The 13,897-nt window shown below is 60.7% G+C and overlaps 3 protein-coding genes across 3 annotated transcripts; all 3 read right to left on the bottom strand.

Annotated features, from left to right (window-relative positions):
- Positions 1-312: 312 nt before the first annotated feature.
- On the bottom strand, positions 313-2,692 carry CFD (complement factor D). Its single transcript, XM_045543422.1, has 5 exons — positions 2,483-2,692; positions 1,803-1,959; positions 1,572-1,716; positions 1,094-1,351; positions 313-540 (listed from the first exon to the last, which is right to left on the bottom strand). Exons 1-5 carry the CDS (start codon positions 2,538-2,540, stop codon positions 379-381), a joined length of 780 nt encoding a protein of 259 aa, XP_045399378.1. The 5' UTR covers positions 2,541-2,692; the 3' UTR covers positions 313-378.
- Positions 2,693-4,632: 1,940 nt separating this feature from the next.
- On the bottom strand, positions 4,633-6,847 carry ELANE (elastase, neutrophil expressed). Its single transcript, XM_045542538.1, has 5 exons — positions 6,756-6,847; positions 6,168-6,324; positions 5,878-6,019; positions 5,046-5,279; positions 4,633-4,915 (listed from the first exon to the last, which is right to left on the bottom strand). The coding sequence occupies exons 1-5, from the start codon at positions 6,826-6,828 to the stop codon at positions 4,715-4,717; spliced, it is 807 nt and encodes a 268-aa protein (XP_045398494.1). The 5' UTR covers positions 6,829-6,847; the 3' UTR covers positions 4,633-4,714.
- A 3,324-nt stretch (positions 6,848-10,171) lies between these two features.
- Positions 10,172-13,188, bottom strand: PRTN3 (proteinase 3). The gene is given in 6 exon segments (XM_045542553.1): positions 10,172-10,463; positions 10,911-11,141; positions 12,004-12,145; positions 12,352-12,383; positions 12,385-12,518; positions 13,145-13,188. Coding segments are annotated over 5 exon segments (684 nt in total). The 5' UTR covers positions 12,457-12,518; positions 13,145-13,188; the 3' UTR covers positions 10,172-10,256.
- Between the last annotated feature and the right edge of the window lie 709 nt (positions 13,189-13,897).

Raw genomic sequence — 13,897 nt, 5'->3', positions numbered from 1 at the left:
CCATCACGTTCCACTTGGGAAGCAAAGGGAAAGCTGGACATTAAATGGGACACCCCTCCACGCCCCCTTCCCCGACTTCCAGGGAAGAGTACGGGCTCCTCCTTGTGGCCGAGTCTCGAATCGACACCGGCCGCTCCGCCCCCCGAGCTTCTGGCCCGGAGGTCCCTTCGCAAGGTGCGCTCTGGCAGCTCACCTGCCAGCACTGTGTCACCAGTTCCCGCGCTTTTGTTCCTGGCTTCTCACCTCCCCCCAGCCCGGTTCACCTCCCTCGCGGTCCTGCTTGCAGTACGTGCTCAATAATAACCGACTTGATGCAGGAGTGAATGACTTTATTGCTCGGGCCCCCCAAGGTGACCGCGGACACTCTGGACCCCCTCCTCAGGCCGCCTCGCCCTGGGCCAAGACACCGTCGATCCAGGCCGTGTAGCTCGCCACACGCGTGTAGATCCCAGGCTTCCTGCGGTTGCCGCAGACTCGCGAGCCAGAGGTGACCACGCCCTCGAGCAGGCCCTGGCACACCAGCGGGCCCCCGGAGTCTCCCTGCGGGACAGGCCGGGAGGGCGGGTCCAGCCCAAGCTCCAGCTCCAGCTGGCAATTCTCGCTCTTTCCTCCGGCCCCAATCTGGTTCCTCGCTGATCAATTTCCCCAGTCCACGCCCATCACGACAGGCCCCACTCAGCAAGCCCCGCCCCTCCCTCTAAACCCGCCCCCAGCTCTTGGCCCCGCCCCCTCGGGCCGACCTGTTCCCAGTCTCACCATGTTCGTCCCCGACCCCACCCCACCCCAGGCCCCCTTCAATCTTAGGCCTCACTCCTCATCCCTGCCCTCTCCAGGCGGCCCAGATCCTACCTCTCCTAACTGCCCCAACCCATCTCAGCTACCACCCCTCCTCTCAGCCCCTACCCTGAGCTTGTCCCAAGTGCCCTGGCCACTCTACAAGCCTCACCCTGCCCCAGACCTCACCCCTGCCCAAGACCCGCCTCTCCTCCCAGCCCCGCCCCACATAACCCCGGGTTGCGTATCAGCCCCACCTCTTCCACGGGCCCCACCCTCTCCACAGGCCCCGCCCCATCCAGGGCCCGCCCCCGCGCACCTTGCAGCTGTCGCGGCGGTTGCTCTCCGCGCACATCATGCGCTCCGTGATGGTGCCGTCATGGTACGTGCGCAGGTTGCAGGTGGCGCGGTCAAGCACCGGCAAGAGCAGGTGCTGCAGGCGGTCTGGCCGGCGGCCCGCGTGACTGACCACGCCCCAGCCGGCCACGTCGCAGAGTGTGCCCGGTGCCACGTCGCGGTCCACGCGCTGCCAGGGCAGGGGGCGCACGGCAGGCCCCATCATGGCCTTCTCAGACAGCTGGGAGATGGACGGAGGCGGACGTCAGAGTTGGGGCGCATGGGGTGCCAAGCAGGAGAGACCGCCGCTAGGCTTGGTGGGTCGGGGGTGCGGGGAGGTGGGCATCAGGGTGGGCACGAGGTTCTCCAGTGCAGCAGGAGAGACTGCGGCTAGACTCGGGGTGGGGGAGTACACGTGGGGGTCCCCAATGCAGCAGGAACTGCGGCTGCACTCCGCCCACCTGCAGCAGGAGGAGGTCGTGGTCGATGGTGTCCGGCTGGCTGTCCGGGTGGGGCACTGCGCGGCGCACGTCATACAGGCGCTTGGAGGTCTCAGGCTGCGACAGGGAGTGCGCGCCCAGGAGCACCTGCACCTTCCCGTCGGCCCTGGGGACAGGGCGGGCTCCACAGTAAGTGGGAATTGATTCCCCACCCCTGTCCCCCACCGTGTGCTCCGTGTTGCAGGCACTCACGTGTCCTCCAGGCAGTGCGCAGCGCTCAGCACCCACTGCTCGGCCAGCAGGACGCCGCCGCACCGGTGCTGGCCGTTCACCTGCACCGAGGCCATGTAGGGCCGTGCGTGGGCCTCGGCCTCGCGGCCCCCCAGGATCCGACCGCGGGGCTGAGCCGCTGTGGGGGGACAGGAGGGCATGAGGACTGAGGGGTGGGCAGGCCGGCCATTGGAGGCCCCCTCCAAGCCCCAGGCCACCCCAGCCCCTCTCAGACCCCACATTCCATGTCTGCATCCGGGCCAGAGTCCCAAACACAGATGCCTCCCCCACGGCCCCGGGGGAGAGAACCCACAGGGAGGGGGCACTGGGGGCAGATACCAGCCCTACACCCCGGGGACCAACACTTCAAACTAAACACAGGGAAAATGGGGCTGTCCAAACCACATACTCAGGCCAGCCTCGTTGGCCCCAACGGTGGCCCGTCTTTGTAGAATTTCAGATTCTCACGGTGGAGAAAGCTCAGATTTCAGATCCAATTTTTCAAGAATTCCTGGACTTTGAGAGCTTTCCATTCATGGAGACTCTACCCCCCACCCCCTGCTGTCTGCCCACCTGGAGGGCTGGAGGACGGTCCTGGCTGACCAAGGGCGCACCTGGCTGACTCCCCTAAAGGCCGCTGCCCTAGCCCCAGGCCCACTCACCACACAGGGCTGCCCCTAGGAGGACCAGAGCCGCCAGGAGTGCTGAGCTGTGCATCATGAAGCCGCTGTGGCCTTGACACTGACCCAGGCGGGGCCCCGGGAGTGCTTTTATGAGAGTGGAGGGGGTGGGTGGCTCCCACGGGCCCTATCTGCCGGGTGGGCAGTGGCCCAGCTGGGCAAAGGGGAACTATGGCCCAACTTCCACCCTCCCCGGGGGCAGGTTATCTCCTGCCAGACTTGCACCGGTAGACAGGCCACGGGGGTCCCTCCTGCCTCTGGGGGTCTGGTCCCATGCTGACCCTGCTGGGGGGCAGCCCCTTGGGTTGGACCTCCCCAACCCCCTCTCCCAGTCTCTTCCCCCCCCCCTCAGAATGTCCTTCCAGCCTGAAGTTTCACAATAGCAGCTGGAGGCCACAGTGTGTAAACAACCGCTTCCTCATCTTTCTAGTATGCCTCCTTTCTATTCTTCCTCCTCCAACTAGGAGAGAAGGTCCCTTGGGGGTGGGTGGAAGGTTACGTGACACCCTTATCTGTCCCTGCAGCCTCTGGGGCCTGACACCCCAACAAGCAGAATGTTGGAAAGATGTTGTGTAGAGGCAGCTGGAAAGACAGTTGGATACAAGTGACAGAAAAATGAAGTCAAACTGGGTGGAGCCATCAGTGGGGAAAAGTATATGGAAAGTTCAGGGCACTGCCTTCAGGTGTGGCTTGATCCAGGCGCCTGGACAATATTAGGTGTCTGCCTCTGGTTTCTCTTTTCCTCCGTGATGGCTTCTGTCCTCACCAGGCTCCCCTGTTGTGGCCCCAGGGACCCCAGACTCACCCTGGTGGCTCAGTTGGCCCCTCCTAAAATTCCCCATCACTCCAGTCAAAATTTCGGGGTTGCCACTGATTGGCCAACATGGATCACATGCTCTCTCCCAAACGAACCACTGTGGGCAGGTTCTGACTCACAGAACCTGGGTCACGTGGCCCTCCGTGAGGTGAGGATGGTGGGTCCACATCTCATGAACCCGTGGGATGGAGGTGCTGGGACCAGAAGGATGGAGTGCCATGTGCGGAGGACCTCAGACGTCCCCAGCAGGGACAGTGCACAGTGACCGCCTCCTGCTTCTTTTCTCTTCACTGTGGACTATTTCATACCTACAGAGAAGAACAGAAAATAGCATAACAAATGTGATTTATAAGATCCTCATGTTTCCTTATTAAAACCAGAAACTCTGAACAAAAGCCTGTTAGGTTTTGGAGGCCAGATTATTTAACTAAGAATGTTTGAAATTGCAACAAAATGTGGAAACGACCCAAGAGGCCAGCAAGATGGGACAGTCCGATAAACAACCCCGAACTTCCCCAGATGCTGTGTTGACGTGGAAAGCCCTGGGGCTGTGTTACTAAGTGGAAGAGGCAGCCTGGGGCAGAGGGTCACCTCTGAACAGCTGGCACTTGCGGGGAGATGTGATGAAGGGGGCTAAGTCTACAGGAAAGGCAGGCCAGACACAGGGAACAGCATAGGCAAAGGCCCCTGGGTGGGACCCGGGTTGGTGAGTTCCAGCGGGACAGGTTTTGGGGCCAGGGAGCAGAGAGGGAAGTCTTGTCTGAACTTGTGGGGATTGAGGGGACATTCCTTTGGCTGCTGACTGCGAGCCTGGGGCCGCGTCTGCCCCCTGTCTCCACTGTGGCCCCAGAGGAAACAGGCTGGGGAGGTGGAAGAAGGGCTCGTCTACGTCACCTGCCCTAGTGGCAACTCGTCCTCCCCACAAGAAAACAGGCTCAGAGTGACAACCGACTGCCCAGAGTCCCAGAGCCAGGGCTTGAACCCAGGCCTGGGAAACCCCAAACCCGGCTCTTGGCCATGGCTTTACACCTCTCTGCACCTCTGGGTCCCCATCTACAAATGGGGACACTGATGAGACCTGCCCCAAGGGCTGAAGAGAGGGTGGGATGCTTGCCCATGCCTGCAAGTGGGTTTTATAGGACGGAAACCAGACGTGGCCTCTGGCGTCCTCTTGTAGAATGGGGAGAAGGGATACACTTCTTGCCCCAATGACCTGACTTGCTGCCACCTGGTGGCAGCGTACTCGAGAAATGCCGAAGACATTCTACTGACCATTTTCAACACTTGATTGCATAGACAATGAACACCAGACACATCCTACAAAACATTTTTATTGTGCCAGGCACTGGAGAATGCAGCCGTGGGCAGCTGAAGTGGGGCGACCAAGGCAGCCCTTCTTAGTGAGTCCTGCTAGCAGGGTCCCTGGGGTGGGGAAGGGGATGGTCCCCGGAGCGGCGGATGATGGAGTTGATCCAGTTTGCAAACTGTGCCACTGGGGCAAAGGCGTCTGGGTAGAACCCAGAGCCGCAGCCTCCCCGGATGTAGGAGTCGATCCCCTGCACCACTCCGTTGCAGACCAGGGGGCCGCCGGAGTCTCCCTGCAGAGGCAGACAGGGTTGGGAGGCGGGACTGCAAGGCTTCCTGCCCACCCACCGCCCTTCAGGGTTGGGAAGTTCTTCCTGGGTCCAGGGGCAAGGTGGGAAGCTCGTGGAAGTTCAGGGTACGTACATAGCAGATGCCGGCCTGCTGGCGCCTCACGAGCGTGCACACGTTGGCGCGGTTGTTGCAGAGGGCGGTCACCACTGTCACGTTGAGCTCCTGCAGGATGCTGGGCAGTGGCCCGTTCGTGCCCACCCGGCCCCAGCCCATGGCCAGGCACTGAGTCCCGCTGCCCACGCCGCGGTCCTGGGCCGGCAGCCTGGCCACCTGCACGTTGGCGTTGATGGTGGCTGACCCGTTGAGCTGTGGCAAGTGGGCCAGAGCACTAGAGTGTCACGTGGGGTGGTGGGTGGCGGCCCTCCCCCCTCTGAGCCTCAGTTTCCCCATCTCAGCCTCCACCATGGTTCTGGGATCTTTGGGAGCAAACCCCACCCCCTGCAGGCTGCTCCGCCTACACCCTGAGCCTCAGTTTCCCCACTGGTAAAGTGGGAGCAGCTGTAGCAGCTCAGGGCATTGCTGGAGGCTGTCCCTGGATGTGGCTTGAGTGCAATAAACAGCAGGTGCTTAATGAGAAACACTACGGGCAACACGAATGATGATTAAACTCTCTTTATAAACCTTTCCAGAGGAGACCCGTGACTTGGCAAGTGGAGCGGGTGGAACAGGAGCAGTTTTTCCCTTGAGTCTCCTGCCACTCCCCAGAGACGAGGGCTGTCCCTGCCTTGGGCCACAGGGCCCTGACCCAAGGGCCACAAATAATACCAGCCACGGGGTTGTTGATTGATAATTGCTCCCAGCTTCCGAGGCTGCCTCACTCGGTCTCTCCGCAGCCCTCTGGGGGCTTGTCCCCATCTTACACCTGCACTTGCACTGCGTCCCTGCCCTGCCCACCCGCTGGCACCTGAAGGATCACGATGTCATTGCGCAAGTTTACAGGGTCGAAGCCGTTTTCAAAGACCCTCCGGACGCTGAACGTCTGCCAGGAGGGCTCCCGGCGCCGCAGGTTGTGCGCGCCCAACACCACCTGCACCAACTGGAAGTTCCTAGGGGCGAGGAGCAACGGGGAGGAGGTGACCCGGGGGCCTTGAGGGCCTGGGGCCCAGGAGGAGCCTCCCCCACCCCCCTCCCCTGCACCTCACTGTCTCGGAAACCAAGGATGGGAGAAGGACATGCGCATGCGCCACCACTCACATGCCGTTCACGCAGTGCGCCGCAGACATGACAAAGTTGGGAGCGATCAAGGTGGCACCGCAGAAGTGGCCTCCGCGCCGCTGCAGGGACACCATGAACGGCCGCGAGTGGGGCCTGGCTGGCCGTCCCCCCACGATCTTGGAGGCCAGCGCGGGGCCTGGGGACACGCAGGGGTGGGGGGCCTGAGTGCCTGCAAGGAAGTCCCCTGAATCCCCACCGGGAGTGCATGCCGGGGCCAGGGCTGTTCATGCTCCTGCCTGTTGCCCAGATGAGGAAACTGAGGCAAAGAGAAGTGAAGGGGCCTGTGCATGGTTCCCCCACCAGGGCACAGTCGTATCTGGGCTTGAACCAGGCTGCTGAGCCCCCACAGGATGCCCAGTGTCCCCAGGTTTATAAATCCTGGCTCTGAGCTCCTGGTAGTGGCTTCCTCACTTGGAACCTCAGTCTCCTCTTCTGGTCTCCTTGTCCCAGCTGTGGCCTCCCCATAGGATGAGGGGGCAGCCCTGGTGGAGCACACAATGGGGAGGTGGGAACAGACACCTGGGGACAGGTGGACAAGCGGGAGAAGGGACACGTGGTCCCACTCACCACCTAGCAGCAAGGCCAGCAGGACAGAGGTGACCATGGCAAGGCTGGAGGGTCGGCAGCGACTGAGGGTCATGGTGGGCCGGGCTCCAGGGTCTCTGCCCCGCCGTGCCCACCCGGCCTCTCTTATAGCATGGTGCAGGGAGGCCGTTGCGGTTGCCCCACGGCCAGCCAGCGCCCCCACTTCCTCCCCAGGGCACAAGGGGGTGCTGAGATGGGGGAGGGCTGTGCATGAGGATAGGGGTGGCTCCAGCGGGGCCAACAGACACGAGTCAGGACACACAATTAAATGTGAACGTCAGAGAAACAACATAGTTTTAGCATGTCCCAAATATTGCATGGGATAAACTCACGTATGAAACTAGTCATTGTTTCTCTAACACGTAGGTTTAACTGGGCAGCCCACACTTTTCTAAACTCAGCAAATCTAGACCTAAGGGACCTTGACCGGGTCCCCCCAGGCCCTACATGCCTCAGTTTACCCAGGGCACTACGATAATGGCAACACACAACTGTGTGGAGAGTTCACGTTGCACCCAGCACTGCCCTGACACATCAGAGGGGTGCCATGCCAGAGGACTGCCGGCTCCCCGTTCGGGATGAGGAAACAGAGGCACATCAAGGGCCTTCCCCATGAGCTGTGATTTTAACCCAGGTCCCTGGGATTTGCAGCTGACTCTGGCTCCAGCCTTGCTGCCCATCTCCCTTTGGATGCTGCTCACAATGAGGAACTCACTCCCACCCAGGGCCACAGTCAGTCTCCAGACACCAGCTGAGGTCCTGAGAAAGATGCCACTGGCCTCCCCTGCCCGCCTGAGGCAGTGCCCTGGCTGGTGGCCCTGGCGGGGTGCTGGAAAAGGGGCCCCTGCCCAGGCCTGGAGGTGGACCCTGCATCTCCACCCAAGCCCGAGAGCTTCTACCTGGGGGACTGGTGGAGACCTGGAGACCCGACCATGGGGATGGGGTTCTTGGGGCCCAGCCCCCCACCTCCACAGCCCTGCTCCTTGGTTCCCCTTCCTGAGTCCCCAAGGACACTGGAGCTGCAACTGCCTGGCTGAGGCTGTCGCAAGAAACAACGTCTTCCAGGCCCCAGGAGGAGGGGAGGGGGAGGGACCCAACGGACCAGGCTCCTGGAACAGTGGGGCGGGGGTGTGCAGGGGCACCTGGAGCCTGGGTCAGGGCTGGAGTACAGATTGTCCTTGGGGGTCCCGATGTGTGACCGCAGACAGGCGAACCCCCATCTCTCTGCAGTGGGGACAATAGCCCTTCTCTCCCAGAGCCTGGCACCCAGCAGACGCTCAATCTGTGTCCGCCCTTCATCCCTAGCTTGGTCAGACACACACTAACTGGTCTTGCTGCCTTCCCTTTCTGGCAGGGTCTCCACCCTGCTGCCTTAAAATCACCATAGAGTACTTAGTTAGCAACTGCTGTATACACAACCCTGTTTCAAGTCCAGGGGGAGGGGGAGAGTGGAGGAGATCATGTTTTTATGGGGGTTTGGCCCCCGGCAGGGAGACTAGACTTAACTGCAGCTGCACTTACTGAATACCACCTGCATGCTCTGTTCACACATACTGTGTGGACTCTGGGTTCATATCCTGGTTCTGGTGTGGCCACTTGACCACTGTGTAACTTCAGATCCCTAAATGAACCTCTCTGTGACTCTGTTTCCTTCTCCATAAAACGGAAGATAGAATAATAGGCTCCATCTCCTGGAATTGTCTCAAAGATTAAATGAGTTAACATTTGTAAAGTTCTTGGATAAGATAGTGCTGTCTTTGAGGGTTTGTGCACCACTAACTAATATCTCAAGAAAGGTAGGATTTGTTAGCCACAAGAGTAGCATAGGCTGTGAGGGGTGTACAGCGGCTTCTGCGAGGCTGGGGAAGTTCTAAGATCGGAGTGGGGGGGGGCTATCCATATGTAAAGAGTCATTGAGTTTCCAATATCAGGAATGATAAATGTTTGGGGTGATGGATATTCTAATTACCCTGACTTGATCATTATACATTGTAGACATGTATTGAAATGTCACACTGTTCCTCATGTGTCAATTTAAAAAATAGAGTCACTGAGCTTATAATTAAGAGTTGTGAGCTCTACTTGATCTAAGTTACGTCACGGTAAGAAAATAAACTTGACTCTCTCTCCCAGGGCACTTCCTTCCAGAACTTTGCTCCGAATGACCTTTTACATGCTCATGGGCTCCTGCCCATAGAAAACTGGATTTGCTGTGGGTCTTCCTGTTGCAATCAATGGGCTCGCTCCAACATCCCCCCTCACAAACCTTATTTACCCCCCTATGCCGGGCACCAAAAGGTCCCTCTGGGTCTTTTATAGAAACCGCTATGGCATTCCTGGCATCTCCAGACACTGAGAGGCATACATTTCCCAAGATTCAGCCACACCTCTGCACAGGTCTGCTCCTTTCGCTGCTGCTATAGGTAAGACACCTCTGCTGGGGGTGGGGGGGTCGGTTGAGGTTTGAAAGAATTGAAAGGGGGACAGGCCTGTGTGTTCTGCCTGCTTGCATTGGTATGCTACCACCAGGTGGCGGCAGAGTAAATCAATAAGAAAGGAGCTGCCTTCCAACTCCTGGTGAGTCCTGGAGCAAGTTGGCGCCTCGTTCTTGTGGTCACTCCCACTTCCCCACCGCTGGCCTGTGACCCCTGCCTCTTTCCTCAGACCTCCGCTCTGGGCCCACCTTAGTTCATTTCTCAGGCTGCCATCAGGGGGGACTTCTCCACTGCCTACCCTTCCCCTGAGAAACAGAGTCCACGCTCATTTCATTGAGGTGGCGGCAGTGGCCCTGCATGCTCCGGTGTCCCCCCCACTGCCTTTCCTCCCCACCCCCTTGATCCACCCACCCTTGCTGCCTGTCCTGCTGCTCCTCACACCCCAAGCTCACTCCAACTCAGGCCGCTGCAGTCGCTGTGACCTGGCAGCCCTGATTCACATTTTGGTATTCAGCTCGAGAATCACCACCTCCTCCAGGAAGCCCCGCGGCAGCCCTCCCACCTACCCCCGGCTGGACCAGGAGCCCCACAGGCCCCAGGTGCTTCCCCAGCCCTGTCCTGCCCACCCAGTGTTACAACAGCCTGGTCTTCAAGGAGCCCCCCAGCAGGGAGAGACAGAGCTGGAGCCGGGACGGTCAGGGTGGAGCCCTGGGACAGTGCTAGGGAATGTCTGGGCTGATTGCATTTTCCAGATGAGGAAACTGAGGCACAGAGATGAGTGGCAACTTGCCCGGGGGCCACACTGGTAGAGCTGGGCAGAAGCACATCTGTGGGCACCCAGGAGGGAGACCCACCCCCACCTGGAGTTTGGGGCTCCGGGACTCAGACATGGGGGGCCACTGGGCAGCTGTCCCCACCCCTCCCCACCTGGGAAGGACAGAAGGAGCCGAGCGGGGGGGAGTTTCAACTTTTATTGGCGTCTCCATAGGGCGAGGTGTGAAGATCTGCCTCTGCCTGAAGTTCCTCCTTTAGGGCCTGTCGCCTGGGCTCAGTGCCTGGGACGGGGTCTGTGGCAGGGGGCGGCTCCGGGACTGCCCTCGCCCCCTGTGCCACGCAGCACGGAGTGGATCCAGTCCACGTAGAGCGCCACACGCGCAAAGAAGTTGGGAAATCGGCGGCTGGCACATCCCCCGATCACGAAGGAGTCCACGCCCTGGAGGGTGTCGTTGCAGACCAAGGGGCCACCGGAGTCTCCCTGGGAGGTGGGGGTAGTGCTCAGCCACCCAGGCCGGCCACAGGGGGCTGGGGCTGGCCCAAAACTATCCACAAGTAAATGCTTCCGGCCTGGAATTTTAAGCCATGTGAATGGGGGAGGGGCTGAGGTCACTGTAGGGCCTCCTGCTGGGTGCCTGGACCCCAGAACGAGGGCAGACAGGGCACCTGCACCTTCCGAGGTCTGAGAGGGACCCGGGGGCAGGGAGCCCCCGGACCCACAAAGGCAGCCAAGTGCAACATGGGCACCCACTACCCGCTGCACCCTCATGATGGGTGTGTCCACCTTCCCGGCAGGGAGACAGAGGCACAGAGTGCTGCTGCACAGCCAGGAGCCAGGTTCAAGCCCCAGCCCACCCTCCCCAGAATAGGACAGTCCCCAAGGGCCCCCAGTCCCAGGGCAGCCCCTGCGGAGGTGGGGGGTACGCACAAAGCAGATGCCAGCGCTGCGTCGGGGGACGAGTGTGCACAGGTTTTCCGGCCGGCACAGGAAGGTGACCACTGTGACATTGAGCTCCTGCAGGGCGCTGGGTGTTGGGGCACTGGTGCCCAGGCGGCCCCAGCCCATGACCAGGCACTGGGTGCCGTGGGGCAGCTCCTGGCCCTGCTGGGGCAACTGGGCTGTGGTGACATCAGCGCTGAGGTTGGCCGGGTGGTCGAGCTGTGGCGGAGCATGGCGGGCATGAGACCCTGTGTCCCCCTGCCTGACTGCCCCTCCTAGCACACCGCCCACTGCTTCAAAATGGCCCCACTGGCCCTCAAGGTGGCCTTCCCTCTGCCTGGACACCCCTGGACACATGTGTCACTATTGCATTCATTCGTGTACAAAGCAATTATCAAGCACCAACTGTATGCCCAGTCCTGTTCTAATGCCCAGGGGCCCAGCAGTGAACAGCACAGACAAAATCCTCTGCGCCTGGAGGAGCTGGTCTTTTAGGGAGGGAAGGGGCTGGGAAGACCCCATAAATAAGACGGCCGAGTGAAATTCAGCCGGATGGCTGAGAACAGTGAACCAAGGAGGGAGGTGGTCATTTCAGGGAGGGGGAATGGAGGCTTGAGGAGGTGAGGGCATCTGTGGACCCTGCACGGGGACGGGGGCAGGGCACAGCAGGGGCACAGAGCCATCTCGCCCTCAGCACCTCCCGAGGCTGAGGTGGGAAGATCATCTGGAACCAGGAATTTGAGACCAACCTGGACAACATAGCAAGACCCCATCTTTACCAAAAAATAAGAAAAACTAGCAGGGTGTGGTGGCACACCCCTGTAGTTCCAGCTACTCCCAAGGCTGAGGTGGGAGGGTCACTTGAGCCCTGGAGTTGGAGGCTACAATGAGCTGTGATGACATTGCCACTGCACTCCAGCCTGGGTGACACAGTGGGACCCTGTCTCTAACAAAACACGGACCAGGCTGTGTATACAGTAGGTGCTTGATACATGTTTGCTGAAGGAATGAAGAGGTGGGGAGGGGGTACCAGGATCTGGGCTGGCCCTGCCCCTCCGACCGTAGGGCCCCCAGCACCCACCCGGATGAGGAGAATGTCGTTGAGGTGGTTCTCCGCGTTGTAGTTGTTCCGGAACACCTCAGCGACCTGGAGCTGCTGCTGTGTGGACTCAGGTGTCTGCACGTTGTGCGCTCCGAGCACCACGTTCACCAGGTGGGCCGGGCTGCGGGGTCGGGGTGCTTCTTCCTTGGTGGGTGTCCCCTGTCGCTCCAGCCCCACCACAGGACCTCCCTTGGCGACTGCGCCCCAGGGGACACCCCCCTGGTCCCCCTACAACCCTGTCCCGCATTGCCCCAGGTCCGGTTTGGAGGGAGGGGCGGCGAGACCACCCCCCACCCCACCCCCTGCCCTCCGCGCACGCGCGCTCACATGTCCTCCAGGCAGTGCGCGGCGGTCAGCACGGAAGCTCGGGTGGATCAAGGTGCCGCCGCAGAAGTGGCTGCCCCGGGTGCCCCGCACCTGCAGGGACGCCATGTAGGGCCGCGAGTGGGGCTGCGCCTCCCGCCCGCCCACGATCTCCGCGGCCTGGGCTGCACCTGCGGGGGTGGCAGGGTCAGGGCCCAGGCAGCCCAGGGCCGGGAGTCCTCTCTGAGCCCCCAATCCATCTGCAAAACGGGCGTCCCATGACGGCCAGGGGAGAGACTTTTTTTTTTTTTTTCCAGACAGGGTCTCTCTCTGTCACCCAGGCTGGAGTGCAGTGGCGTCGTCATAGCTCACTGCAGCCTCCAATTTCTGGGCTCAAGCGATCCTCCTGCCTCAGCCTCCCAAGTAGCTGGGACTACAGGTGCCACCACCACACCCCAGGCTAATATATTTTTGTTTTTTTGGAAGAGATGGGGTCTCACTATGTTGCCCAGGCTGGTGTCAAACTCCAGCCTGCCACTCTGACACGCTCACTCATGCACGCATGGGAGCGTCCCCTCTGAGTGCTTGCTCTAGTTAATCCCCTCTGCAGCCCTGGGAGGGAAGGGGTGGGTTTGCCCATTTTACAGATGAGAAACCGACTCCAACCACTCAGGCCTTCCCCTTCTCTCATCTTCTCCTCCCCTCGAGGCATGCCATCCTACCCCAGTCCTGCCTCAGTCTCCCCAGCTGTGCCAGGAGAGCGCTGGACTGGACCTCGTGGGTGGACATTCCCCCAGAATCAGTTGGACCCACTCACCGCCCAGCAGCAAAGTCAGCAGGACAGTGGCGAGGGCAGGGCTGCGGGCCATAGTCTGGGTCCAGGCCCCCTGCCACCCTCGCCTCTTATATAGCCCCGATGCAGGGAGGCGGTTGGGGTTGCCCCATGGCTGGGCCAGTGCCCCACTTCCTCCTTCGACCTTGGGGGCCACGGGGAGTTTAGGGGTCACATCTGGACTCTGGGGAACATGCAGGGGCTTTGGGCTTAGCGGGCAGGGGAAACTGGCTGCAGTTCAAGCCAGGCCAGGGTTCCCCGGACAAGTGGGCGGCATGGCCTCGGCCCTAGAGTGACACATGCCCACCCCGCCTCCCCCAAGGAGACGCCTGCACCCACGAAGTCCCTGTGGCCCCACAAAGTGGGACGTGGTGCCTGTGCCTCCGAATCCTCATCTGCAAACCAGGCCTCCCAGGACGGCCAATGTGCAGCCAGAGTCCCGGGATAGGCTTTTAAGAAGCGGAAAAGAACAGCTGACAGGATGACCCACGTTGCAGACGGACAAAAGGAAGTATTGAACATCCCCATCAGGACAGGCTGAGCTGGAAACCACTAGGACTAGGACTAGGATGCCGACTTGGCTGGGGACAAGGCAGGGGAACTGGGAGAAGGTGGGGGGCCAGAGCCACATGTGTCGCTGCAGTTCCCCACCTGGGACCCCACAGAAACACCTCCCCCCCCCCCCCCGCTTTTGTCTTAAGGATTCATATTTTCCTACAAGGCAGTGGTTCTCACTAC

Source organism: Lemur catta, chromosome 1 (genome assembly GCF_020740605.2).
Source record: "Lemur catta isolate mLemCat1 chromosome 1, mLemCat1.pri, whole genome shotgun sequence".
In the NCBI taxonomy this organism is placed as follows: Eukaryota; Metazoa; Chordata; class Mammalia; order Primates; family Lemuridae; genus Lemur; species Lemur catta.
This window is presented reverse-complemented; position numbering and strand designations above follow the sequence as displayed.

Bases quoted from the DNA above. Each gene is read 5' to 3' on its own strand.
- CFD (XM_045543422.1), bottom strand. From the start codon at position 2,540: ATGATGCACAGCTCAGCACTCCTGGCGGCTCTGGTCCTCCTAGGGGCA. The intron at 1,717-1,802 runs GTGAGTGCCTGC...CCCTGTCCCCAG, and splicing joins GCGCACTGCCTGGAGGACAC to GGCCGACGGGAAGGTGCAGG. The intron at 1,352-1,571 runs GTGGGCGGAGTG...TCCATCTCCCAG, and splicing joins ACGACCTCCTCCTGCTGCAG to CTGTCTGAGAAGGCCATGAT.
- ELANE (XM_045542538.1), bottom strand. From the start codon at position 6,828: ATGACCCTCAGTCGCTGCCGACCCTCCAGCCTTGCCATGGTCACCTCT. The intron at 6,325-6,755 runs GTGAGTGGGACC...GCGTGTCCCCAG, and splicing joins GCTGGCCTTGCTGCTAGGTG to GCCCCGCGCTGGCCTCCAAG. The intron at 6,020-6,167 runs GTGAGTGGTGGC...CCTCGCCCCTAG, and splicing joins GCGCACTGCGTGAACGGCAT to GAACTTCCAGTTGGTGCAGG.